At 39.4% G+C, this 26,416-nt stretch overlaps 1 protein-coding gene across 1 annotated transcript in view; it reads left to right on the top strand.

Annotated features, from left to right (window-relative positions):
- EPB41L4B (erythrocyte membrane protein band 4.1 like 4B) overlaps positions 1–24,609 on the top strand; it is a 167,805-nt gene extending 143,196 nt beyond the window's left edge. The window contains exons 23-25 of the mRNA XM_071553589.1: positions 14,303–14,371; positions 18,124–18,287; positions 19,795–24,609. Coding sequence (XP_071409690.1) covers positions 14,303–14,371; positions 18,124–18,287; positions 19,795–19,864 — 303 coding nt within the window. The 3' untranslated portion in view covers positions 19,865–24,609. The remainder of the gene's footprint in view (positions 1–14,302; positions 14,372–18,123; positions 18,288–19,794) is intronic.
- The last annotated feature ends 1,807 nt before the right edge of the window (positions 24,610–26,416 follow it).

The following is a 26,416-nucleotide window of genomic DNA, read 5'->3' on the forward strand; positions in this document are numbered from 1 at the left end:
CTGATAAGAACATTAGCATGTATCTACCATCTAACTGGCTGAAAGTATAGATCAAGTACCTCTGCATGCCTCCAAGGTCTTCAAAACATCTTTGTCAGAGACAAATTTGTAAGTGCTTTACTTATGGTGAACTACATACTGAAGAAAAAATAGGTCTTCTCAAAAAACTCATGAAGACTGGGTGATATGTTTCAGAATTAGAAGCTTTCTACTTTAACATCTTCATAGCAAAAAAAGAAAAACAATTCTTCCTACAGAATGAATTGGAAACAATAACTATGACCTGGGTTCAAAGGAAAATGTTTAAAATAAATGCTATTTTCTAAGCCAGCTTCTCAATTACCAGTATTAGCACACTCAAACTTACATGCAATGGCAAATTATGAGCAAAAGAATTTGCACAAAGCACCGGTTTGTCTGTTACACATATAAATGAGAAGCAAAGGCAGTAACCAACATCTCAAATGCACACATTTCCTGTTTCAAGTTCATGCCTTTTAACTCCATATAAAACTAAAAAAAAAAGACCAAATAACAGCAATTGCTAAAGCAAACAACTTCAACACAAAAAACTTATAGCAACAGGCAGTAAATCTAGTTCCATGTGAACTCAAGGAGTACTCTAAATTTACTCATATTGTAAAGGACCATTTTTTCAGCTACAAGAAAAGGGCACCAACTGGATGAGAACACAATGGGAAGGGGTGCACTGTAACACCCAGGCAAATTGAGCACAAGATTCAGTTTGACTGGGGATTTGCAGGAAGTGCTCAGTGGTCCATGCAGGCCAAGGCTGCTGGAAGCACACAATCTGATTCAAGCAAATGCAGATTACCTGAATGTCAAGTAGGTTACATAAAGCATGTTAGTAACTAGGGATGGGACTTAGCATGTTTAAAAGAAATCATAGCATTTGGGCAACCAGACTAATTGATGAATACGTAAAGCATTATAAACTGGACTTGCAACTGATATGTAGCTCTGCATGTTCAAGTACAGGACTTTATTGGTGGATGCCAGTCGCATAAGTTGTCTGTTGAATTACTAACATGCAAGATAACTGTGTGTCAGGTTCACAAACTGCCTCTTGAATCTTAGTTTAAAATTCACTGAAAATTGTGGAGCTCTTTGACTGATACTGAGCTGTTTGGGATTAGCTCGCATCTGTCCATTATAGAAGTAGTCAGTGAAGGAACAAAAGGAGAGAATGCTAAAAGATGAACTGTAAACATCTAGATTTGCTTTTTATTTTTCATCTGTTTAAAATTATTTAAATTCATTGGCTCAGTATATTTTTCCCCTTTATCTGTTTGCTGAGCAGAAGAACAAGTGGGTGTGCTCTGTAGATGTATGACAGATGATTCAACACTTCTCTATTTCTTTAATTAATTGAAAGTAAATTCTCAAAAAAATAAAAAGATCCACAAAGCAAAATCCATTGCTGACTTTGCAACTGTGGACACTGTGATAAACTGGATATGATGTGTACATGAGCAAGAAAAGGTACCAAAAACAGAGGAAGGTGTTAAATGGAAAATAGTTCAGGCATGTATCAACTAATTCACTGCTTTTAAATAATCAATGGTCCACTGGCTAACATTTTATAAAACTTGAGATGAAGGTAAGGTGCAATGCCAGAAGACAGTTTGGATCAAGAGGGGATAAGCTTTACCCTGGAGAGGTGATAAATTCTGCCACATACAATTACTTTTTGTCACCTTTTTGTCACCTTCTGTGCTTTTTAATATGCTGTTGTAACCATTCTCTAACATTCCATGTGCCTGCTTCATGTTTGTACAAATTGTAAAATGAACAAATGCCTATCCATAAATCTGGTTTCTGCCAGATCATGCAAGCAGAGCTGGTCCTGGAACTCAAAAGTTTGGCTGGACTCTGTAGCAGACCTGTCACATGGTGTGATCTTATTTAAGAAGATATTTATGCCAGAAAACTGGAGGATTTTCTACCACCTGCATGGAGGTAGAATCAGAAAAATGCTCTGTAACTAATGTCTGCGAGATTGTTGAACAGTAGTAGAATGTTTGCTGTGCCTCTATGATGGGTAGTTCATTTATAGACTTGCCTGTGAAGCTGGAGGATTGAGGTTGTGGTGTCACAGCTGAACACTTAGGTCTGTCTGTAGATGGGTGCTGGGTGTTTTAATCTATTCCAGTTGCCTTAATGGGGTTGTGTCAGGAGCTGGATCACTGATCCAGCTCAGCGCTAACCCCATGAACAAAATTACTTAGCTTTAGGTCAAATCATCTATGAAACCCTGTGGTTTCATAGATGGTTCTCCTAAGGATCATGTGAGTGATAAAGTACATTTGCAAACAGTGTAGTTTCTGGAGTAGTACTTCCACAGTGAAGTACTGTGGTTGTTGAAGTTACTTTAAAATAATTTTTGATCAATTTGTGGGAGGGAGTCTAGGATGTGTTTGACTGCAGTAACAGTGACTTGAGGCCAACTGAGAGGCGGGATCCTACAAAGTCTGCTCCCTGATCATGAAGAGCATCTGAAACTGCCTGATACCACAGACAGGGCAGTGCAAGACTGCCTATGTGCTTCTCTTTTTGTGCAATTAGTGCACTAACAATTTTTAGTCCAGAGCTTTTCTAAGTGCCTCTGAAGTGATAGAGATTTCCATCCCTTCAGCAGTGTTTAGGAAAGTTAGAAAACCTTAGGGTCATGAACATTATTGTAGCTTAAAAAGGTTAAAAAAAGGAAAACATTACTTGCAATCCTTTTATCTCTCCTCCACATAAAAATTATGATCCACTACATGTCAGTAGCAGCTTTCTCTTTTCCTTGAAATCAACATCAGAATAAGTGAAGGGAACCAAATAAAAGCAAACATATTTTAAATTGACTGACATCTACCTCCTACAGCAAGCTGAGAAAGCAAATCTTTAGCAAATCTTTTATAACTTGCATATTGTTGTAAATCAGGTCTGATATGTTCAACATACTTTTGCTTAGTATCTTTTTTATTTCAAATTACTGCTTTACTTTTCAAGTGAATGTGTTTCATGTCCTGAGCAGCAGTAAGCAGGTATAACCTCTGTCTAAGAAGAACAGAAGTTAACAATGGATAGACAGGGCTTTTCAGACACAGAGCGGCAACGCTTTGTACTGGTTGAGTGTCCTTTTCCACTCTGCAGGAATCTGTGTGATAGAAAAACGTTCAGCTTCTGGGTAAAGTCTGTTTGAAACTAGATATATCTTTTTATGTTTTCTCTCAATGAGATAAGTATAGTGATGAAGCTATTATGTCTCAAAGACTTTTGATAAAGGCATATTAATCACCTTTCCTTTGACCTCATAAGTACATTATTCCTTTTGTCTCAGCAGCTGTGAAGTTCCTAATCCCTCTTCCTCACTGATTATTGACATTTTCATTTAGATTCCAGTGAGTAGCTATTGTGTGTTTGTTTTCTTTCCAACCAACTAATGAGTTGATATATGTGTAATTCTAATTCACATTTTTCTAGTGTGATAGCAAGTGTGATGCTAACTGCTTGGCTGTTCTGTGGAATTTCAACTGAATGCCTTTAAGCTCCCACAGAAAATGGAAACATCTGCTTTCTGAACTGTTTTTGTCTGGCTGGGTGACTCAACTTGAAAAGCCAGCAAAAGAGCAAGTAAACTTTCTTTTTGTTTGCCACTTAATTGAATAATCAGACCGGATTTTTTTCTTCTTTGATTAAAGTAAAATCTGGTTGTCTACATTTTCTCTCAAAAGCCTATATTTTGGAAAATATCATGAACTAAATGTCAGAGAGAGTTTAAAAGAGTAGAGAGAAAGATCGGGCCAGTTTGACTTTTTTTCATTTTAGCAGTTGTGAAGTGTTTCAATTTCAAGTAATGTTTGATAATTATTTCAATGAACTCATGTTTCCAACCAAAATGTCTTTTCTAAATTAGGCATTAAAAACTTCTCTGACAAAATGCTGAGTGAAATCTTGTAATACATATATTTTTCAGGTATAGAGAAAATTGAATCATCAACAACTCTTTCATAATACATTCAGGTTGAATAAACTAGGCATTTTCTGATGAGAATTCCTAAGCAGGAGCAGTCTCTTCTGATGAACCACAAGTGGTATCTAAGTAACCAGAGATTTTCTCTTGTGGCCTGTCTACCAATTCATCCTCTACTTTTTGCTGTTATTCACAATAAATGCTCTAATGAAACATAATTTATATTTAATTCCTGTAGTCTCTCTACTAGCAAGCAAAACCGAAACAGAGACACAGTCATTGACTTGTGAGATTTACATCCATATAGATCTGTTGCTTTGACATTATACAAGAGTCTAGTACAGCTCTTATAACTCAGAGAAATGGCAATAATAGAATAATCAGTAAGTTATTCTGAAGAACTGATAAAATTGAAGTTTGCATAAACCTCAACATATCTATGGTAATTCCTTGGTTTCAGTGCCTTGTCCTAGATATTGCATATCATAGAAGAAAATAGTAATTCCAGTGTGGAAGGAAGAAAATAGGAGTATTAACTCTCATGGTAACTGGATTGAACACCACTGAACTCGGTAGAAAGGATCCTGTTCTGTTCTTTATGCGTTGTATCATCCTCAGAAAAACAAAATGCTAAACTGTTTTGAGCTGAGGTAGAAAATTTCTGCATAGGTAGATGTTCTGTACATCCATTTTAAGCCTCATGAATAGAAAACAGTTCTTGCATACTTCTTGGAGTTCTTTCTTGGAACTTGGCCACAAACCCATCACTGGAGAACTGTTGACTTATGGCTTGCTTTATGGTGCAGCATTGTTCTCATGTTCAGCAACCCAAGACCAAATGCTCCTACCCTCTAAGGAGACACAGCCAGTGAGGTCAGGAAAGTGAACCTCCACAAAACTCATTTAATGAGTTAATGTCATTTACTGGTCCTTTGCCAAAAGGTTGGCTACAGTCTTGCAAGTGCTCCAGTGCTGTGGAACATCACCTGGAAAAGTGACAGATGTTAAATAGGATGGATTTTGATGAAGGAGCCATCCATGCCATCTGGCACCCACACCAAGCCATGTGCACGTGCTCTGCTGAGAGCCCTGTTGGCAGTGCTGAAGATGGGAAGTCATTTGCCAAGTACAGTGGGCTTCTGACCACCTGAATTTGTGCACAATTTGGCACTCATGCTGCCACCAAGTTGAGGAAACTGTCAAAATTAATAACCATGAAGCACAAGTTCTCAGATCTAGATAGAATCCATGTGTTTGCATCAGTGGCTGAGCTGCCCAGACTTCAGATAAAGCTTATTCTCTTCAAAATGTCTGTGGTCAGCAGAGCTCATGTTTGTGTGTGTCGCTAAAGGGATTTAATCCTTCGGATCTCTCCTGCCCTGCTGCTAGTGGTTTGGAAAAAGGGTTGAGGAAATTGTGCTTTCGCTTTTCTTCCTCAGCAAGAAGAGGGGCGGTGAGGCAGTGTGGGTAAAGGCTGAAGTGTGGCTGAAGCTGGGCATACTCCTGCACCAAGAACAGTTAGTTCCCAAGCTAGGAGAAAGCATGCTCAAAAACCAGCAGGCACTGCATTGCGAAAGAAACCCTGAAATCAAACCAAAAACCAAAACCCAACAACAAATCACAATGATGCCACCCCTCCCCCAAGAAAACAGGGTATTCTGGGTCATAGCTTTCATCTATTCCAAGGCTCTTTGGAAGTCATTTAAAAATTGCTGTAAGCCCCTTCAATGTTCCTCAGTTGCGAAGCTGACAGGACCAGAAACAGGATTTTCTGCTCCTCTTACATTTAGAAAGACTTCAGGGTTTTCCTGAAGTAAAAGAGTTAACTGTAATCTTGCCAGGGACCATAACATCAGCAGAGGTTACCAGAAAACAGTGGTTTGGCCTCCTCCATCACCACATGGTGCTGGGAAGGGGTCTTGGAGGCAGAGGTGTTGGAATCATGCCTCAAAAGAAATCCCCAGCTTCCAGTTTGGCTTCCCTGTGACCTCCTGCTGATATGGGCAGAAAGTCATCAACTGGGGGCCAGGAACTGCTTGTGGCATTTTATTCACGGTGTATTTCTTCCCCTGAAGAAAGGCCACAAGCAGACCTCCATGGAGAGCACTGTCATTGTTTGACCTCTCTCTCTTTTACTTTTCCTGTTCACTTCAACATTATAATCTTCTTCAGTTGCCTTCACAGAGATGTCTGTGAATCCTTTGCCCAACAAACAAATTATGGAGAAGCAGAGCTCTGCCGAAATGACAGGGGAGCCTTCTGGCATTGAAAGTCATGTCATTCCTGGGCCAAGCCAAAGAGTTCTTGTGGTTTTGGGCCAAAGGAGAAATTTCTTCTGTAATTAAGGATGGTCGAGAGTGAGTTATGTGCTAATAGCTCTAATTAATTTGGATTATCTATTGGCTGGAACTAATCTCTTTAGCCATGGGCTATGACTGAGTACAGTGTCTCAGACTGGGAGACTGGCTTTTAGGGCAATATCCGACAGCCACAGAGGTATCTGAAGTGTTTCATGGCACTGAATTGGCAAAGTATTACAATGCAGGTGTTTGTAAATGTATACACCTAATGAGCTCTTGTATTTGAACACAACAAGATTTTACTTGCAGTGAAGACAGAATCTTTGTGTTTATTTAATGCTTGATGGCTGGCAATATGAATGATTCCATAGCCAAGGGTGTGAGGTTATGAATAAATAGGGTGGGATTTTTTAACATTTCTCACAAAAGATTTTCTAGATATGGGATTGAATTTGTTCATGCACGAATCTTAAACCAAGTAAAACATTGTTCCTTATAGACTTTCAGCTTCTACTCAAGTTGATCTTATCAATAGGATCAAATAGTTATGTATCCTTAGAGAAGCAATGCTCTGCTTCCTTAATGCTTGTAGAAAAAGGTGACATATTATGATGGGAAATTAGTATTTTCATATAGAAGCTTAATTTAGAGTAGACTTTCAGAGTAGCAAGACAGCTGCAGCACAGCAGTCAGCACTCTTCCGTCTATTTGAGGAGATCATAATTCATGAGAGGTCACCAAAATTTGTAGGTACATGCCTAGATTAAGGCTGCAGTAGCTACTGGGACTAGTCACATGCTGAAGTTGAAAATACACTCAAGTGTCCTTCTGTATAGATGTATAAATAGTGCACCAGTTTGTAATTTTAACACTCTTTCTGCAGGTCCACTGACTTTAATCTACCTGTGCTATTCTTTTCCTTCGAAATAATGAACTGTATAAACTCCTGGGGATTTTGGCAGAGCTCAATAGCCCAGAAAAATAGGACAGAAAATTAATGCAAAGTATTTCTTACTATCCTGATATTCAAGGAGACTGTGGTCATTTGAGTTTCTGGACACTCAAGGACCTTCAATCGGCTTTTGCTCTTACACAAGTAGAGATTGATTACAGTAGAAAGACAAACTATTTGTTTGTGTTGGACCAGGGTCAGGCAGTACACTGTTTGTGCCAATCTATTGTAATTTTTCAATAGAGGAACGTGATCCTGAGAGTTTTAAAAAAGTGCAGGTATGTTATGTGGTTAGTAGTCAGCCTTTGTTGGAATGTCCCTGGGTTTGAAGTCTCCATATTAATAAGTCATAGTGAACTAACAGTCATTGGAGGATGAGCTGTCAATGTCTATTCATAGAAATAATCAGGTGTAGCTAGTGGTGAGTTTCCATCTGGTACAAAATACATGTACAGTCTGCTTGCTGGCAGAGAAATCGGGAAATATATGACTCACCTGGGGCACTCCCAACTGGCAGGAATCACAATACTCATTTTCTCCTCTTCATGTTATCCATCTTTAGTGACTTTCTTCTATGACAACAGCCTCCATCTGCAGAGATGCCACTTCATTTTGTTGGCTGTGCACGCAATCTAGGCACCTGCCACTGGATCACCGTTGATGTCATTGGTAAAGGCCATGGGGCAAAAAAGGTAACTTTGCATTAGCTGTCCTAGCAATGCAAATAACTTACTGTGCAGCAACTGCTGGAGAGCAACCATATCCAGTGGGTATACCTACTGCTTTTTATTTGCTTAATTTCTGTGTTCTAAACAAAGACCAAGAAAGTGCTGCAATCTTTAGTTTGCATTTTAGTCAACGCACCAAGACTGTGACATCATTTTGCCTTGCCACGATTTCCTCAGGGGATGGTGACTAGGCTGACAGGCCCTGCTGAGGTTATGTTCTGCTTAAGTTTGCTCACCTTCTCAGCATCAGCAAAGGAGTACTGAAAATCCTGAGGATTATGAGAACATGGACACTGTCTTGTTTTTGTCACATCTGAATTGTTCCTACTCTGTATCCTTTTGAAGAATGTCTTCTCAAAAATATTCTCAAGGCAAAGTTATATTGTAAAAAGGATCCAGCACATGCATTTCCTTCTGATGTTCTGTGGAGATACTGGACTGATTTAATAACACTATCACCATTGTCCTCCATCCTCTCCCAATACCTCTGAAATCCCTTTGCTAGCAGCCCATAATTACAATCCCTAGAGTGAAAATCTACAGAGTACTTGACCTCTAAAGATAGCATAGAAAAGATACTAGTGCCAACAAAATTTGCAGGGCTGCCCTTGCAAATTGGTATAAAAGTTGGCATGAAGATTCAGGATTTTATCCAAGACATCTAACTACTGTGATTTAGGCAGACCTGCATGTAAATAGTGTATGGTTGATACTGTAGGCACAAGCCACTATGCGCTAAGTATCTGTGAAATGCTATAACTGCAGCAAAGCCAAGCATTAGCAGAGGCTGAACCTTGTTCATCGCTGCCATAAACTCTCTTGATATCTGTTGGGGAGACAGAAGTCACTGGAGCACTGTAAAGGAGCTATGCAACCACCTCCTGGAAATGCCTCTATGTTAAGAAGGATTCCAAAAAGTCCCTCTAACAGGGAGGAAAATACCTGATGGAGAGGAAAGTATTAGCCCTGTTGTACAAGCAGCTGATGAGGCATCAAGAACATGGTGTATGCTGCCAGCTCACGTTGCAGGACAGGTGGACTCATCCTGCAGCAAGGTTCAGAGAAGGGCTGGTGTACATCAGTGAGCAGAGGATTGGACAGTTCACCATTTGAGGGGATCCCAGGAGAACTTATCTCAGCAAAGATACTGTGGAATGAACATAACTCTCAAAGTGGAGTTCTTTCAGTTTACCAAAAGGAATTAAGCAGTACCTGTGGGGTACAGTATGGCAGCCCTGTGGAAACTCACCAGGTCGGATGAGTCAAACAGTTGGATTCACTTGCACTGATTCTTAGGAGTCAATGAATGTTCTTGGAAATATTTCCTTGAACTCCTTTCACTGCTAGATTTTTGCCAGATGAGCAAGAAGACCCAAAGATCAGATAGAGTTATAAGGGAGATTTTTGAAGTCACATCAAACATCAGGACTGGGAAATGCTAGTTCAATGTACTCCAGAAGTTTTGCCTGATGTTGTTTTCTAATTTAATGAGCAGAAAAAGTCTCTGTGCTATATCGATGTCATGGTATTCCACTTACACCATGTATTTTGAAATAAAGCACCACAGAATATTCCTCTGTCTATATGCATATACTGAGGGCTTTATTTATGGCCCCCCTTCAGATGTTAGGAGCTTTGCCTCTGCTTGCCACAATGCATGGGAATCTAGTGAAGCATTTGGCCTAAAGTTTGTCTTCCATCTGCCCAGGATGCAAAGTGACAGTGCAAACCCACTGAGATCACACATTTTCATCGTCATGTTAAAAATGCCTCCAGTCAAGGTATAGGGGATAGGAGTGAAATGAAGTGTCAACAGCAGAAAATGTTACTGAACCTTTGTGGAAGGAAAGAAAATTGTGCCAGGGCAGTGAATACAGTATCCAAATGTAAGGGAACATATCCATATTAAGCCCACTTCTCCCAAAAATAGTATCTTTTTGCCACAGTAAATAGAAATACAGAAATAGTTGATTTTATATCAATTGGCTTGACAAAAGGACTCTGTTTTGTCTGCCTCTGCTTCCATTTGCTTATATGAGAAAATTACAGTTTTTCCTCCTAACTCATCTACAAGGTGTTTCAGGAAAGCAGGTTACTGAGATTTTAAATTCCATCCAGAAGATCCCTTTGCACAAACGCAAATAAAAGGGAGAGTTTCTCACCCTTTTGTCCTTTTTCTTCCTTCATGCTTCTTCAATCTTCCTTGAAGTATAAATATCAAGGAAAGTCTGTGCTGTTAATTCTTTCTGGTTGTGTCAAAGATACTGCCAAAAGACGTTACCCCAAAGGACAGATAATAATGCAACAGGAATCCTTGAGTCCTAGCAATAAATTATCCACACAGGAATAAAATTTCACTAATTTTCACACAAAGTCAATGTGACTTACATTTGACTGGTTTTCAGATTTTTCTGCTTAAAGATTACTTGACCACTGGACTTTCCCTGAGAATATGCTGATCCTTTTCGTATTATTCTTTTTTTTTCTGTGTTAAGAGTCAACTGGGTTTTTTTTAAGCTAAGTAAATTCTCAACTTGCCAAGCTAAATATTCCAGAGAAGGAGCTACTTGTCCAAAGTAGTTCTGCTATGGTAATGCACCCTGACCTTTCAAGCAAAGGGCATTTGAGGTTGTGAAACAAGCCCTCTGTATGTGAGATGCTGCTGGAATGCCAAACACCTTCACTCCCCTTTCATGCCATGCCGTTGAGACGTGACAGCTACTTACAGGACCTGCCTTAAAGGTTGTTTGATGGTTGTGACTTTGGCTGCAAGACTGTTTTCACTCCTGCAGAGAGAGCAAGTGTGCCTGAAATCAAGTTTTATACTTAAAAGCCTGTCTGTGATGTTACCAAGAGCACAGCTCTAATCTCTTGTTGCTCATGATATTTCTGTAGCTGCTGTGACACCAGTTAGACCCTTTTCTCCTGTGGAAGAGCCTGACTGTACCAGAATGTGCTTGTGTGAGCAGCTCTGCAACATGGATGCAATTACTGCTCCATCTGCCAAGGCAAGAATTCTGCCCAGCTGTAAACTTCAAAAGATATTACTTGTTTTGTTTCATATGAAAGCAGACAGCAGACTTCAGCTGCTTGTCCACGCACTGGCAGCTACTGTGTATAGCTTGTCTGAGCAGCTATCATTCAGCTTCATGAGAGTCTGCACACAGAACTGCCCACCTCCTCTTCCCTCTACCTTTTCCCTCTGTGTGTGCCATCCCAGGTAAAGCCTGGATGGTGCTGAAGGTCTCCAGAAGCTGGAGGAACTGCAGGTTTGCAGCAGGTGGTGGAGTTGCCTCTGCTCTTCTTCCTTATTCAACTGATGCTGCAACAGCAGGGAGAAGAAAGCACCCCAGAAAATTTAAGGGTATTCTTCTGCCACGTGAGTTAGGAGATATTTAAAAGTATGGTATATTTTCCTTCTAGGGCAGGGAGAGAGGCTATGTGCTGTGTGAGGAGTATTAACATTTAGGTTCTGGTCAGAAAGTTCTCTTGCTTTATGAGCTACTCTGAGAGTTTTGCCTTCATGCAATAAACTCAGCCCTAGTGCAAGGGTCAGGAAGAGACTCACATATGACATTGATTTCCTCGGGTGGTGGGGTGGGAATCACAGGGTTTTCTTCCCCGTTCCAGGTGCTGGCAACTGCTACTGTTGTCAGCACACTGCTGGCCATGGTGGACATGCAGGACAGTTAGGCCAAAGTGTGTTCCTGGGTGAAAAAACCTTTCAAATTTCCAGATAAAGTTTCACATAAACCAGTTTCTTAACAGATGCATTCCACACTACTGTCACCCCATCCTGCATATCCTCTGTCTGAAAAGTGCTCTTGAACATATGGGGGTTTTCTGCTATTGTATGGATGAGGACGTTGTACCTACTTCCTGCTCAGAAGAGACAAGCCATCAATAGTTAAGAACCTCTTTGCAATGCTGAGGAGGCAACAACAGTGTTGTCTCTCTGCCTTGCCTATGGAAGTTGGCAGCAGCAATTACAGCAAGGCCTGGGCCAAGCCAATAAACTCTGTTGTGCCATTTGGGTAACAGTGGTCTGTTCTCAGAGGGAAAAAATAGATGAGAGGAAGAAAGAACAAATCCTAAAGGCTGAGCAGGATGTTTTCTGTTTGTCACTCTTAAATGAAACATAGATTTGGGGGTTTTTTCCCTCTGTTCCCCAATTTCTGTTTTCAGTTTCTTCAAAAGGCCTGACATTGATGGGTTTAGAACCTAGAGAGTCCCTTCGTTTGTTGAGATTATCTCATTCCAAAGATGGAATAATCACAGCTCCCTAAGAGAGGTACTCACATTGATAACTGAGCCAGATTAACAAATTCTTGTCATGTTTTGATATGTAGGCTGGCCTCATGGATATCCACAGATGCAGTGCTGATTTTGTATGAGAGTATTCTGCATGGCTGTGTGTCACAGCATGCAATCAGGGCTGATTCCTATTATGTACCTCTGCTCTCAGATCTCTGTGGACTCTTGAGTATCATACTGTATATTTTTATTTTCCTGCATTCAGTAACTGTGCTTTGTTTCCTTAATGAGACTAAGCAGCAAAATTAGTGAGATTTTAGCTGTAGAATATCAAACTCATACTACACATGAGCAACCAGCTTTCCAACCCTCTTTTCCTTTGGCTCAAATATTTTATTTGTAACTGAATACACTTGTACTTTGTACTGTAACATCATATTGTAAACCCTTAATAACCTGAGAATGTCAGCCTGGGCTCATGGGTATTTGCTGTCTCTAAAAAGGAGTGAGGCATGCTACAACTGCCCTTGAGTTGGCAGATTTGGTTCTCGGTATAACGTAACAGAACAAACTTGTGAGGAGCTATTCATCAATCCAGTGAGTAGGTTCAATCAGCAATACAGAGCACATACACTCTGCTAACAGATGTGAATATAGGAGTATAAAAGGACTGTGAAATATTCTTTAATATGTTTGCATAGAAAACTGTGATTTAAAATAATTTCTCCCTCGCATAGTTGTTTGATTATTTGTACTCGTGTAACTGATTTACAAACACCTTTATTGTGTTAGAAAGTTACTTACATGCTTAACTGTATCTTTCCTATACATACTCCTTGGGTGTATGAAGCCTGACAATTAAAGCTAAGCTTAATTCCACATGTTTGCAAAAGTGGGCCCACAGATGGCTGTTAATTTCCCATGGTACCCATATAAGCCAATATGTTTGTGTTATTTTATTTACAAAATAAACACCATACATTTACTTAATTATATTTGATGTCATAATTCCAGGTTTTTCTTTGGCCTACAGGGGCTCAGGGCCCTCAGGGTAGCTTTCCTCATTATTAAACAACAGTTGTATAAATGTAGTTAGTAAATTATGATTGAAGACATACATTAAAACCAATGCACAGCAGTTTCTATAATAAAGTGAAAAACACACCTTCACAGTGAAAAATGTGGTCTTCCAAAGGGAAAGCATGAAGTGCAGTTCAAAACTGGTACCTTTATTTGCTATTTTGTCCTCTCATTGCATGAATGAATAATGTCTGCATTCTAAAGAGGAAAATCACGAGAAACATCATTCAAATGAAATGGGATAGAGATTGCTCCTTTTAATATATTTTTAATTTCAGCTAATGTTTGAAACTACTTTAAGGGCAGAAGTGACTTCCAGCAGGGTCTGGTCATACCACAGCCTATATCCTCATGGACCAAGCCCTGGGAGCTCTCAGGCTGCTTGGCAGATGGATGTGTTGGTTTCTCACCTCTGTATCTCTGTGCTCTTTTCAAAAAAGCCTCAAGAGTCATCCTTGGTCCTCAGCTCTCCTCTCAACACAGAGCCTTGTAGTTGTCTGAAACAAACAGTTGTCCCCAGTGTTTTTTAAATATATGATTTTCTTTCAGTCCCACCTTATGTGATTGTTTGGCAGCAACTGTGTAAGTGAAAATTTGGAAGTCTAAAATATGTAAAGCCAAGTTCTTTAGCCAAAGTTCCTGTACAGCAGAATTTGCTCCTGCACTTCCTGTTGCGTATCTTAAAATGTAGTGCTGGCTGAAGGAGGCAGGCTACAATCCAGTGGCTGTTGACAGAATTGGAAGATATATTGTATGAAATCTGCTCCATATTTGCACAACATTTAATTACATGGTAAAATTATCAAATTTTCATATTTATGCTTTGATTATTCATCATCAGGTTTCTGTATGCATTTTTGGAGGGGTCTTTTTTGGTCTAGTCCAAGCAATGCTGAACTGCTCTGATTTGTTGGATATGTCACTGTAGTTGCAATGCTTTGCTGCTTTTTTTCTTTTGCATTTTTATGCTCTGAAAGTAACATCTTTTTCTTTATCTTTTTTAAAGATAAAGACATTCCCTGCCGATACATCTAATCCTTTTTTCGATCCTTTTACAACAGTACCACAGTTTTCTGTAAGTAGAACATGCAACTGAAAAAACTGTGTTTTAACACAATTCCAACAGATTTTTTAAGTGTTAGAAATCTATGCACTAAGCAGTCCTCAAAAAATAAAAAAGATAAATTCCAAGTAGGAATTAATCAGTTAAATATTCCCATTATACAAAATATTGCCTGCTTTCAGACACTGCTGCTTACTAGACAGAGGACTAAGAGTCAAAGGTCAAGGCTCACCGCTATGAAGTCGATCCCAAAATGTGCGGTTCAGGACTGTAGAGGACACTTGTGAAGCTTCATAGTATCTTTCAAAAGAGCAACAAGGGAATGGGAAGACTTAGTCCTCTGTCTAGCAATTGCATGGCCTCCTGCCTGAAACTGCCTCCTGTGCCATCATGGAGAGGACCCTGATTTTCATTGAATTTACACCTGAATTTGAAGGAAGAATTACAGTTAGTGTGTTGATGACTACGATGGTACCCTTGTATAAACTTCCATGTTTACCTGATAACTTGAATCCAGTATTGAATTTGATTCTTGTTAAGCTTTCACAGAAGATGTGACTTAGGGATTTTGGTAAGGTAAACTGCATAAGACCAGAAAACAATGATTTGACAATTTAAAAAAGTACGTACAGTCCAAGTCCTACTTTAATGGTAGAGGCATTCTGTAGTAAGTATGACAAAATAAATTACTCTATAGGAAACTCTCTGCTTATAAACCCCAGTAAAATTACTTACAGTTTTTAACTTACATTTGCAAAATGAAGTATTTCAGACTTTGACCTTAACTTTTACTGGTTGCAGCAATCTATATCTGGCATATAATCAGAGATAAGTAACATCATTCACTGTTGGGGCATGTGCAGGTTCTGTCCATATTTAATTATTTAAAGAAAGAGGCTTTTCTTTCACAGTAAACCTGATCAGAGGCTTTTATGTAAATGTGTTTTTTCTCCAAATAGGTATTTTAAAGGCAGCATTAGTTAGGCTCCCCAACCTGTATAAGTGGCACTGCTGAGCTCTAATCAAATGTGTTTGAAAGTACACAGGAATATGTCACAGCAACATTTCATTAGGTCAGCCAAGTCCAGATGTGATAAAAGCTAACCCAAAGCTGCACTGCTTGTATCTTTCATAGTACTATTTTATCTGAGGAAAAAGATGTGCCCCCAAAATACCTTTCCCACTATTAGTAATGATTGTCAGGATATTATTTTTCTGTCTCTGACAGTTATGATGAAAGCAGAATTTAGGAGAGTGATGTAACTTTTCATCATTGGGAGAGACAGAACTTTAAAATATAAAGAGAAGGTACGCTGATATATTTACCCACAGAAATTTCCATCTTGCAGAAAATGGCAAATTCAAATGTTGACATTTTTGTTATGTTTTCTCTTGGGAGAGAAGCAGCAAAATAAAATTCAAACTAATCTTTCTGAAATTCCATTTTTTCCCCATCAATTTCTATTTCTCTGGGCACATTGGAGAGCAGAATATAGATCACAAACACCATTACAATAAAAACTTATCATTGTGTGATCCATCATATGATCCCATACATTCCTTTTAGTGAGTAATGTACAAATACCTGTGACAAACAAGCAGCTACCTATAGGGCCGCAAAAAGATGAGAAAATAATTAGGAAGGTCAACTGGGCTTTGGTCCTGTATTTCATGGCCTTCTGTCCCAGCCCAAAGAGATGTGCTTCTCCACAGCAACATTTCACTTCATCCTGATGTATGGGCACTGCTTAGGGCTTGAGAATCAGGTGGGAGCTGAAAGGGAAGAGTTTAGATCAGTGGTAGGACTTGCAGGCAGAGTGATCTCCAGTCACAGACAGACCCAGATGGTAACATTTGTTGATCTTTTTCCTTGTTTATTTTCTTGGGGTTTTTTTCTTTCCTTGCTTGCTTCCCCTTCACCTTTTTGTTGTTGTTGTTGTTGTTGTTGTTGTTGCTTGAAAGAAAACAATGAAATGTTATTGAGTGGGAAAAGAACTATGAATAGTGACATTTAGACATTCACCTTTCATGTACAGCTTCCAATTTGGTGTTGTGTTTGCAGTTGTGTTGATTTTATCAGAGATAAAATTAGAGAACTTGGTTACCTGAAATGTTTAAATATAAGCTTCATGTCAGGAACCCTCTGAATTTCAGAGACTTCTGTAGAGAAATGGCAGGCATGATGGCCATATTCTGAGGATGGTATAACTCACATAGATTTAAATTAATGAAATTATAACCGTTTAGCTCAGTTAAATATTTGCCTTAGGCATACTGTGCAAGCAGATACATATAAAAATGCTTTAGATATATACCGTACAACAATTACCCAAAGCAAACACACTATAGGACTCCAGACAATTCTTCAGAAAGTGTAATTTATCATCACTTTGCTGATTTCAGTAAGGCTGGGAGAATTTTCATCAGCTTCACAGTGATGGTTCTTCTCATGCCAGAAAATAAGATCTGGCAGTCCTCGGAGCACAGGGATCCTGTATGAGGAGCATCAAATTTCATACCTCTTCAGCTTGTAAAGTTGAGTTTTAACAGTTGAACTACAGAGAATTTTGAACAGGTTGTATTAGCCAATATTTAGACACATAATTGGCCAGGATTGGGAGGAGAGTTTCTCTAGTTGGTTTTACATTTTCCATTTTACTGATTTTGTGGAATTAATGGAATTCCTTTTACATCAGAGGTTATCTTGGAATGTATCAGATGTCTTTATACATTTAAAAACTTACAATAAGCAAGCAAACCTAACACAGCCATTCTATCCTGGGCTTAAATAATTTTACCACTGTTTAAACTATTTGTTTGTCTTTCACATTGCTCCTGTGAGGCTTGCAGAATTTGAAAAATAATTAATGCAAACTGAAAAAGTGTTGCTATTCAAATAGCAGCTTGCTTATGATGATGACTTTCTTCCTCCCTGCCTTAGAGTCTGAGCCAGGTTCAGAAGAAAAAGTTGTCAAGGAAAAAATGCAGCTGACACCAGTAGCCACATGTTCTAATGATCCTGACACACTGACAACTGCAGTTGCTCCGCGATCGCCCCAGTTCAGGGTCATACATGCACTACAGGCACTACCTGCTGCAGTTTGACATGAGAAACAATCCATACTAAAAAACAAGACAGAGCTGTTTGATCTTTATGGGTCCTCCTGCGCTGGTTGTAAACGTAGCCCAGTCAGGAGATGTTCCCCTGCTGGTTGTCTTAAATCAGCACTTCCAATATTGTTTTAACATTGCCTGTTACTGGATACTGCAAGAATATTTCAGTTGAGGCATTTTCCAGTTAGCAAATGTGGGAAAGGGATGGAGACTTTGAAGCATGGACTCCTGAAAGCCCAGACTCCTAGCTGTTAACAAAACAGAGTAGTCAGAAGACACAGCAGCAAATTATACAAAATTTGTGAAGATTATTAAAGAAATCTCATGTTGTCAGCATTCTGCGTTATTTTTAGGGAAAATGCAATAATAAGTGTCATTCTCCAAGCTGATTATGTATTTTATGTGAATGCTGTCAGTCCCATATGTGCAGTGTCATCTCCCAGCGCATGTTGCAATGAGGCTTGTCCCTCAGGCACCCAAAGAGGTGACTGTTCAGCATCTACAGAGGTTGCACTGAGAAGTTATAGTTGCAGTCTCCCATTTGTTCTCATTATTAGTTGTTACTGAGTGTTTGGCGATGAATTTGACAGTAAGACCGGTAGAAACTAACTACATCTTCTTTCTTTCTGTGTGTGTATACTTTTTTTTAGGCAGAATTTACAGACAGCAAATTACAGTGCTGTGCAGTGCAGTCATCTCCTAAGATAACACTGGTAACTCCATCACCTGTACTGAGGTCTCTGGCAGAGACTGTACCGACTCCGACGGTCCAGACAGTGTATACGTCACATAAACCGATTTCGCTGGCAGACAGGTACTGTGCAGTTCAGTCACAGAAATACTATGATGCTCTCTGCATTAAAGGAATCAGATTGGTTTCCCCTTTTCTGTCATAATTACCATAAAATATCATTTCTTTCATACCAAAAGATACTTCAGAATAGGTGGGTTATGTAAAGAAATATCAGTAACTCCTCTCTGCTCTGCGAAAAAACCTACTACCTTAATTAACTGCTGCAACCAGAAGTGTACCATTTCTGTGGCCAAGAAATGTTTTTGTGGATTTTGCTGAGGCAAGTAACACAAAGGTTTTGTTTTAATAATTGCTGTTGCAATTTTTTTTGAAATTAAATGTCCATGGGGGAAAGCTGAGGTTCAGAAATATCTGTTCTCCTAAATGAAAAACAGGCATTGGTTTTCTTTCTTGTTTTTTTTTTTATTATTATTTTTCAGTCATGTCAGACTACAGTGGTCTTTCTTGTAGTTTCTCAGAGAAACAACCTATCCATCTTTCTACAGCCAGACTGTTATCAGGTTTCCTTTATCCAATTGATTTTGTGTGCTGGTTTTTATTCAAAAATTTAATAAAAGTTGGATTTCCCAGGCTGATAATTTGCAGAATACAAATGTACAAATGAATTTGTTCAGGCCTTCTAGAGCACAAAGCTTATGTTGAAAAGTATTTCTTTGGCATCATAGTAAATGAATCAGTTTTACTTTTGGATTCACAGTCTATTCCCATTTTTGGTTGTTATTTTTTTTTCAGATGTTGGTTAATAGCACCGGCACACTTGTTCAACATTTCTAATGCCTCTAAAAATTTATTATTCCAGTGAAAATGTAATTCTGAATCTGTAGTACTGAACTCAGCTTCTGTAGGATGTCTCAAGCACAAATGGGTGATTCTGCACCTGCTTGTCCAAGAATGGGCTGCAAGGTTTCTGCACTACAGTTTAAATCTCCAAACCGATTTACAAGCACTAGATACCTAATTTTCAGAACAACAAAGCAAACAGTTTCAGAAATGGAGTCACTAACCCAGGGCATTTCCAGTGGTACAGAGCCTGTGGGCTCTGGAGCGAATCGGTATGTGATTTCAGGCTCTGATTCCCATACCCTGGTATGTGCAGGACTGTGGTAAATTCAGCATGTATGGACATCCTCCAGTATCAGACCAAGCCAAGGAGCATGTGGCTGTAACAGTAGTATTTCATTATGACATTTGTTGTACCTGTTTTATTTCTGGAGTCCTAGTCCAGCCTCCTTTGATATCAGTAGCCTTTAATGGGGGTTAGATGAAATCTGAAATTGTTTTGCCATGTGGATCTTTTTATGTTCTTTTTTCTTGCCTCTTTTTGCTCTTCAGAAATATCAAGCGGTACTTGTTTTTAAATCAGCCCTCATTTATCAGTTTTTTCATGGAATTGAGTCTGACCTTTTTATCCCCTCTTGTGGTATTTTGAAAATGTTAATTATTTTAAATTGAAATCTGAGACTTATTGTTGTTCCCATAATTGGCTGTTTGTGCATTAATTACACAGTGCTGAGACTCTGAGGCGTGAACTTGAGAGAGAGAAAATGATGAAAAGACTCTTGATGACAGAATTATGAAATTCGCACTTCCGTCAGATGGAGAATGGATTGGGGCCTTTCATGTGCCTTCTGTCTGTTTACATTCCTCTGCTTCTGTGTACTCAACATAATGCATCGGGAAAATGTGTGATATTCCTGGCTCGCCTGGATTCACCACGGTTTGTTAAAATGATGTCTCAGCTAGACTTTAACTTGAAGGAGTTCTTTTATTCATTTGCTGCTGGGAAATAAACCTTCAATCCTTTATCTCTCCTGAGATTTTATACTATTAACTCAATTTCTGGTTTGGTTTTGGTAAATCTAGGGCAAAAAGGATTAGCAAGGAGCATACTGATTTCTATTGGGAAACACTGTTCTGTACATATGTTAATAAGTGCACAGAAATTAATGTTATGCAGAATATTTTGATAGTAACATAGAAAATATGTCATTTTGTACAACTGAAAATTGCAATGAGCTACTGCTATTTGTTAAAGAACCGTTTTTAAAGCAGAAGAATGATTATTACATCCTAACCCCAGGACTGTTAGTCTCCACAGAATAAAAGGCTCTCTTATTAAATTCCTAACCTTAACCTTCACTCAGAGATATAAATAGCTGCAAAGGGGAAAGACACCCCACTCTAGAGATACACATATCCAGTACTCCCTATAGTTTGTCATCTTGACCTAAGCCTTCAAAATCTTACTGTATTTCCATTAAAAAAAATCAGTTGTTAAAGCAATTTGCTACTGACTTTCTAGCTTGGTACTGACTTTTTTAAAGTAAGTGAGGAGTTTTACCTTCTCCAGTCTGCCTAGGCATTAGGGTCACCCATGCTCAGACATCTCCTGCCCCAGCACCAAAGGTTGAAGAGTCTCAGTGGTGAGGACATAACTCACCCAGGGAGAATTTTTTCCTTCCTGGGTAAATAAACCACCCTCCTGACTGACATGAATTGATTGATCACTTTGAAGAACAAGAGCAGTGGTAGTTTGTGCCATACCTGTGTCTATACCCATTTTTTTGGCTCTACTGATCAGCATGTATGTCCTGGCAAACCTGTGGAGGCTGCACCTGGATATATATCCTGTTCACCTCCAACACAAAAGCAGCCTCTGCGTCCAGTGGAGCATTCTCAGGCATGAGATGGGGTGGGTGGACCAGCACTAGCCGAACTGCTGCCACAGGGAGGGACTTTATGGTATACAGGTAATGCTACCAAATATTTCCTAGGGAAAAAAAAAAGTTCTCTGTTTCCCCTTCTTCAGTAGTGCAGGGTCATCTAGAAAACTAACAACATCTGACTGTCAGCTACAAGGTACTTTTTCAACAGGAAAGCTTTTGTGCATTTTGTATGGCTGAAGATGTATATTTTTCTGTTACTCTGTACACTATGTTCTCTTGTTTGTATTAAGATAAAGACTGCCCTTAATTTGGTACTGATTATGATGGCTTTATCTCAGTTTAAGCAGTTAGTCTGTGTGGAGGCCGGGAAGTGATTGCTGTGAGACTGGGTTTCCTTCAGAGTTAGCTTCTGCTGTCTTTCTGAAATGAGAGTTCTGGAGAGCTTCATAGGACTGTGGATTGCAATGTGAAGGTATAAAATGACTTCCTTATTTTATATTTACTGGCACAAGAAATTTGCATTATGCTTCCCATTTAAATCCACCAAACCCAAAACTTTTTTCCATAAATTTGTTAAAAATATGCAGCACAAGTGTTGGGCAAAAAATCACAATACAAAATTTAATCAAGTGGCTCAACATGAGCAGTGGGCACAAGGAGACACAGAAACAAACCTGGACTGCAGATTTTAGAGCACTATGTTGACTTTTCTGGGTAATCAGATATGTCTTGTATACTGACCACCTTCTAGACACAGTGCCAGCACACTTCTGTTCCTCATATTTTAATGGACCACTCATCAGTCCAATGTTCTTAAAAATTGATTAAGAACATTAAATCCCTGTGAGGAAATCATAAAGGAGGGAAAAATGCACCGACATAAAAGACTGCAACTTCCATGTCCTGTTACTCTTTTCTTACCATTTCCCAAAGGTGTTGGGGAAGGAGAAACAGCAGCACCTTTTGTCTGCATCCAAGGGAGAGTGAGCATTCTGAAGAACAAATAACAGAAAAATTATAATTAGAGATGCTGGTTTGGGAGAGACAAACCAAGTAAGGCTGAGAACGGCACAGTGCTGACTCCAGCTGAATCTGGTCTTTTGTCTGTTAGGCAACCCCTGATGGTGTTTGAACTGGCAACAGTTTCACAAAGTCATTGTCAAGGAAAACCAGAAAAAAAGGAAAACCAGAAAAAAAGAAAAACCAGAAAAAAACCAGATCTGAACACACTCTTCAGTTGTACAGATTGCCGTGGGGTGGACTTTGGGAAACCCACAATATGCCTTGAGGCTGGGGGCAAAACAAATCCAATTACCCATTAGGACAGTCTCGTCACATAAACAAAAGCCTTTGGCAAAACTGAATAGCTGATTAAGACCAGCTCATCAGATGCTCTGGTTCATAAACAGTCTATTAATTTCTACTAATTTATTATTTTATATGCAATAGTTTTGTTCCCATTTTATAAAAATTCTTCAGCTGAAATAGTCAGAACTGGAAAACAAAAAATATGAACCAAGGTAACTTTACATGGCTAAGTCTTTCTAGCTGAGGCATGCTCTGCGATAGCTGAGGAAGATCAGAGACTCCTCCATCTTTGGTTCCCACCAAGAGAAGAGGGAAAGGCACATGTGGCTGCTTAGTTTCTGTGGGACATTTTCTACAAAACAACCCCAAATACGTTGCCTTGTCTTGTTTTAGTGTCTTATCCACTGACTGCCACCATTTCCTATTCTGCAGTCTAATGGAGCTTTACTAAAACTCTTTTACTGGTATCAAACTAAACTTAACTGTGGAATGTCATCACCTTTTTCTTTATTACTATGTACCTTCTTCAGCCATGCTTCAGCATCTCAGTTTTCACATCCTCTGAAGAAATACTTCTGCCTCACCTCCAGTTGGGAATTACAGTGTTAGGACACCTGTTACCCAAAACTACGGTAAACAAGACAATAAACATTTTGAAGAGGGATGGATAGTCTAGATTTGCCCCTACAGTTTAACTTTACAGGTGTGAAAGGATACTCTGCCTGAGGGTATATCTATATAACAGTGCAGAAGTATCTGAGCTAGCTTTAATGAGCTTGCATATGTAGTTGTGGCAGCATGAAGCCCAGCACAGGCTATCATTATCATGTACATGGACATGTGTAAAGATAACGCATTTGAACAGCAGCCTTCTGAAGCATGATCTCCAGAGTTGGTGACAGGAAAGGATGGCTGAAAGGAGTTTGTCTCTCTCAGCTCTCCTGGGAAAGGGTTCATCTCATCTAACAGCTCTCACCTGATGAGAGGTCAAAGGAATTGTTTTCCAGAGATGCCTCTGACTTAAATGTCTACCTTGTATTGATTAAGTTAAGTGAGATGAATCCTGCTTTACGTCCCTCTGGTTAGGTCTACATTGCAAACCCTTGCTGACACAGCTGCATCATCCAGGGTTGAGCTTTGAGGTATGATTTGTGAAGCCTTGCACATTAGGTGTAAATATACCACCAGAAATATCCTGTTGTCAGAACAGCTTCTATCCCTTATGGGAGAACAGAGAGTTGAGATAACAACTTGCACTGGCATAAGCACAGAGGCTTTGCTATAGCTGTGTCCCATCTGTTAGTAGTTGATGCAACCTTGTGCCACAGCCATGTTGGTAAAGCCTATCAGAGGTGGCCCTGGCTTTTAACAGTGCCCCAAGTGGTGCTCTGACCCAGTCAGCAGATCCCAGCTTTTCAGTGTGAAGTCTCTAAGCGGCAGAATGCAATGTTGTCATGTTTGGGTGATTCCAGCAAAAGTTATTGGCCATTTAAATAGCTATGCAAGGAGTTAAATATTTTCTCATATTGCAGTTTCTTATGGAAGCCAACCAATTGTGCTTTGGTTTTGTGTGTTTCAGCTGTTTCCGCTATTTTGTTTTAAAAGGAACAACTGGGTTTTCTTTAGAAATGTTATTTGAGATTCCACACCTCTCTCAGATCCCACAAATCTGTGCAGATTTTTGATGTTTCATAGACCCTGGAAGTGCAAAATTTGAGAATTAACTTCTCCAAGGTTTCAGTTTGTTGCTTCACAACTCTCTAGCAACAGGATGCCTACGTGCCCATTTCAAACAGAGCTGGCAATGCAGTGAAATGTTTCATTGGAGGTAGCATCATGTTTTCTTTGAACTGTTTACAAAAAGCCTTTAGTTTTATTTATTTTTTTCTGAATATATTTCTGATTCATTTGCTACGAAAACCTACTTGTCATTTTGCTATAGGATTTTTCTTTTTTTTTCCTTTCTTTTTTTCTTTTTTTTACGTCCTAATGTTTAAGGAGTTTGCAATAAATATACTGAGACTGATCTGTAATTGCATGTAAGATTAGCCTCACAACTGTGTTTTGTAAAGTTAAGTGCCGTAAAAGAAGCTGTAGATGACATGGAGAAGGAGGGAAGATAACAGAGAGTGAGTGGAGGGGAAGGCTTCTTTGGCAGCTGCAGCTTTGACTGGTGGGTAGCAGCTTTAGTGTAAGACTGCTCGCACCATTTTGTTTCATCTGAGTAGCAGCGTGTATCATCAGAGAGTGTATGATGGCATTTTGTTGAAAACATGTCTAAAGAGAAACTTTTACGGCTCAACTGTTTACCTGTTCCTGTATTCATGCCTGCAATAAATGAGATGAAAAATAAATCGCAGAGTCTGAGCAATTTGTAGTCCAATTAGTCATTTAAGTGGTATGGGGCAGCATGTCAATTAAAGGAAATGCTTTGTTGGTAATAAAGTGGATCCACCATCATTTAAAAAAAAATTGCAACCTAAGGTAAAAACAGAGAGATAATTTCTTCATAAAGCCCAGAGGGTTTCCTATGGCTTCAAGTTACAGTCCAGTGTCATAGGGTGCTGGGCCTGCTAAAAGGTAAACTGGTAGGAGAAACGAACCCAACACAAAAGAGATTATAAATCAGAGTTACAATTTAATAAAAATGTTGTAATAAATCATAGAATCATAGAATCGATTGGGTTGGAAAAGACCTCCCAGATCATCAAGTCCAACCCTTGGTCCAACTCCAGTCCGTTTACTAGATCATGGCACTCAGTGCTGTGTCCAATCTCAGTTTAAAAACCTCCAGGGATGGTGAATCCACCACCTCTCTGGGCAGCCCATTCCAATGCCTGATTACTCTCTCTGTAAAGAATTTTTTTGATATCCAACTTGAATTTCCCCTGGCAGAGTTTGAGCCCGTTCCCCCTTGTCCTACTGCTGAGTGCCTGGGAGAAGAGACAAACCCCCACCTGGCTAGAACTTCCCTTCAGGTAGTTATAGACAGTGATGAGGTCTAAGCCTCCTCTTCTCCAGACTAAACAACGCCAGGTCCCTCAGCCTCTCCCCATAGGATGTATGCTCCAGTCCCTTCACCAGCCTTGATGCAATGATAGAAAGAGAAATTGGTTTTAACCCACAAAATGCAGAAGTATAACACAGCACCCTGAGGCACAAACAGAGTGGTGTTTGTTGGCCCCTGTGCTGAGCCCCACATGGTTCCCCTGAGTTCAAAGTAAAAAGGAGGGAAAGGAGAACCTGTTGGTGCAGATAGTCATCAAGGTCAAGAGTGGTGGTCACAGTCCTGTCGAGTTTCTGGTCCTCCTGTGGATCCGAAAATGGTCCATTGTTAACAGTTCGCAAGAAATGACACAGAGGGTTTAGAATACACAGCTTTGGTCACATCCACACAGTGATAAACTGGTCCTGGCTGATGAACTAGGACAGGTGCCAGTCATCTCTGGGGTCATTAGTTGGGTCATGCTTTGTTGAAAATGAGAGCCAGAAAAACATTGGCCGCATCAAGGCAGAGAAACACAACACTTGGCATGTTACTGGTCTTTCATTTGAGGCTAAAGGGGCAGCACAAAGCATTACTAGAGTGGAAGGGGTAAGGAGAAGTCTTCCACACAGGGGTAAGAGACACCAAGTTATTAAACTGCTCCATAGAGGAAAATATAAAAAACATATACCAACAAAAAATACAAGAAACAAAGACTGTTCATTGTAAAATTTTTGGTTTAACACAATTAAAACATTTAACTCAGGTTTTTGCCCTTGATTTTCCCATTCTTTAAATGTCTAAGTGAAAAGTTGCCTCAGAATGAAACCCTTCCTTTCTCTTGTGTTCAAAGATCTCTAAATCAGGACGTTTCAAAAATAACTTTCCTAGTATACTTAGGAAATTAAATCCAAGCAACTTCTGAGGTTGCCAAAACTCTATATTTGGAAGAAATACAGTCCCATCCCAAATTCTCCATTTGGATATTCTATTTTTAATCTCTATGCGGGGAAAGCAAAGGAGCAACAGGTCAACGTTCTTCCATCACTACTCAATTTGTACCAAGAAAATTGATTATCCAGACAGATAACCTAGTTAATTAATTCCCCTTAATACACGTCTTTTCTAAGAAACAGTGTTCTGAGGTGCAGCAGAATCATAAGCTCTGC

Source organism: Pithys albifrons, chromosome 4 (genome assembly GCF_047495875.1).
Source record: "Pithys albifrons albifrons isolate INPA30051 chromosome 4, PitAlb_v1, whole genome shotgun sequence".
NCBI classification, from domain to species: domain Eukaryota; kingdom Metazoa; phylum Chordata; class Aves; order Passeriformes; family Thamnophilidae; genus Pithys; species Pithys albifrons.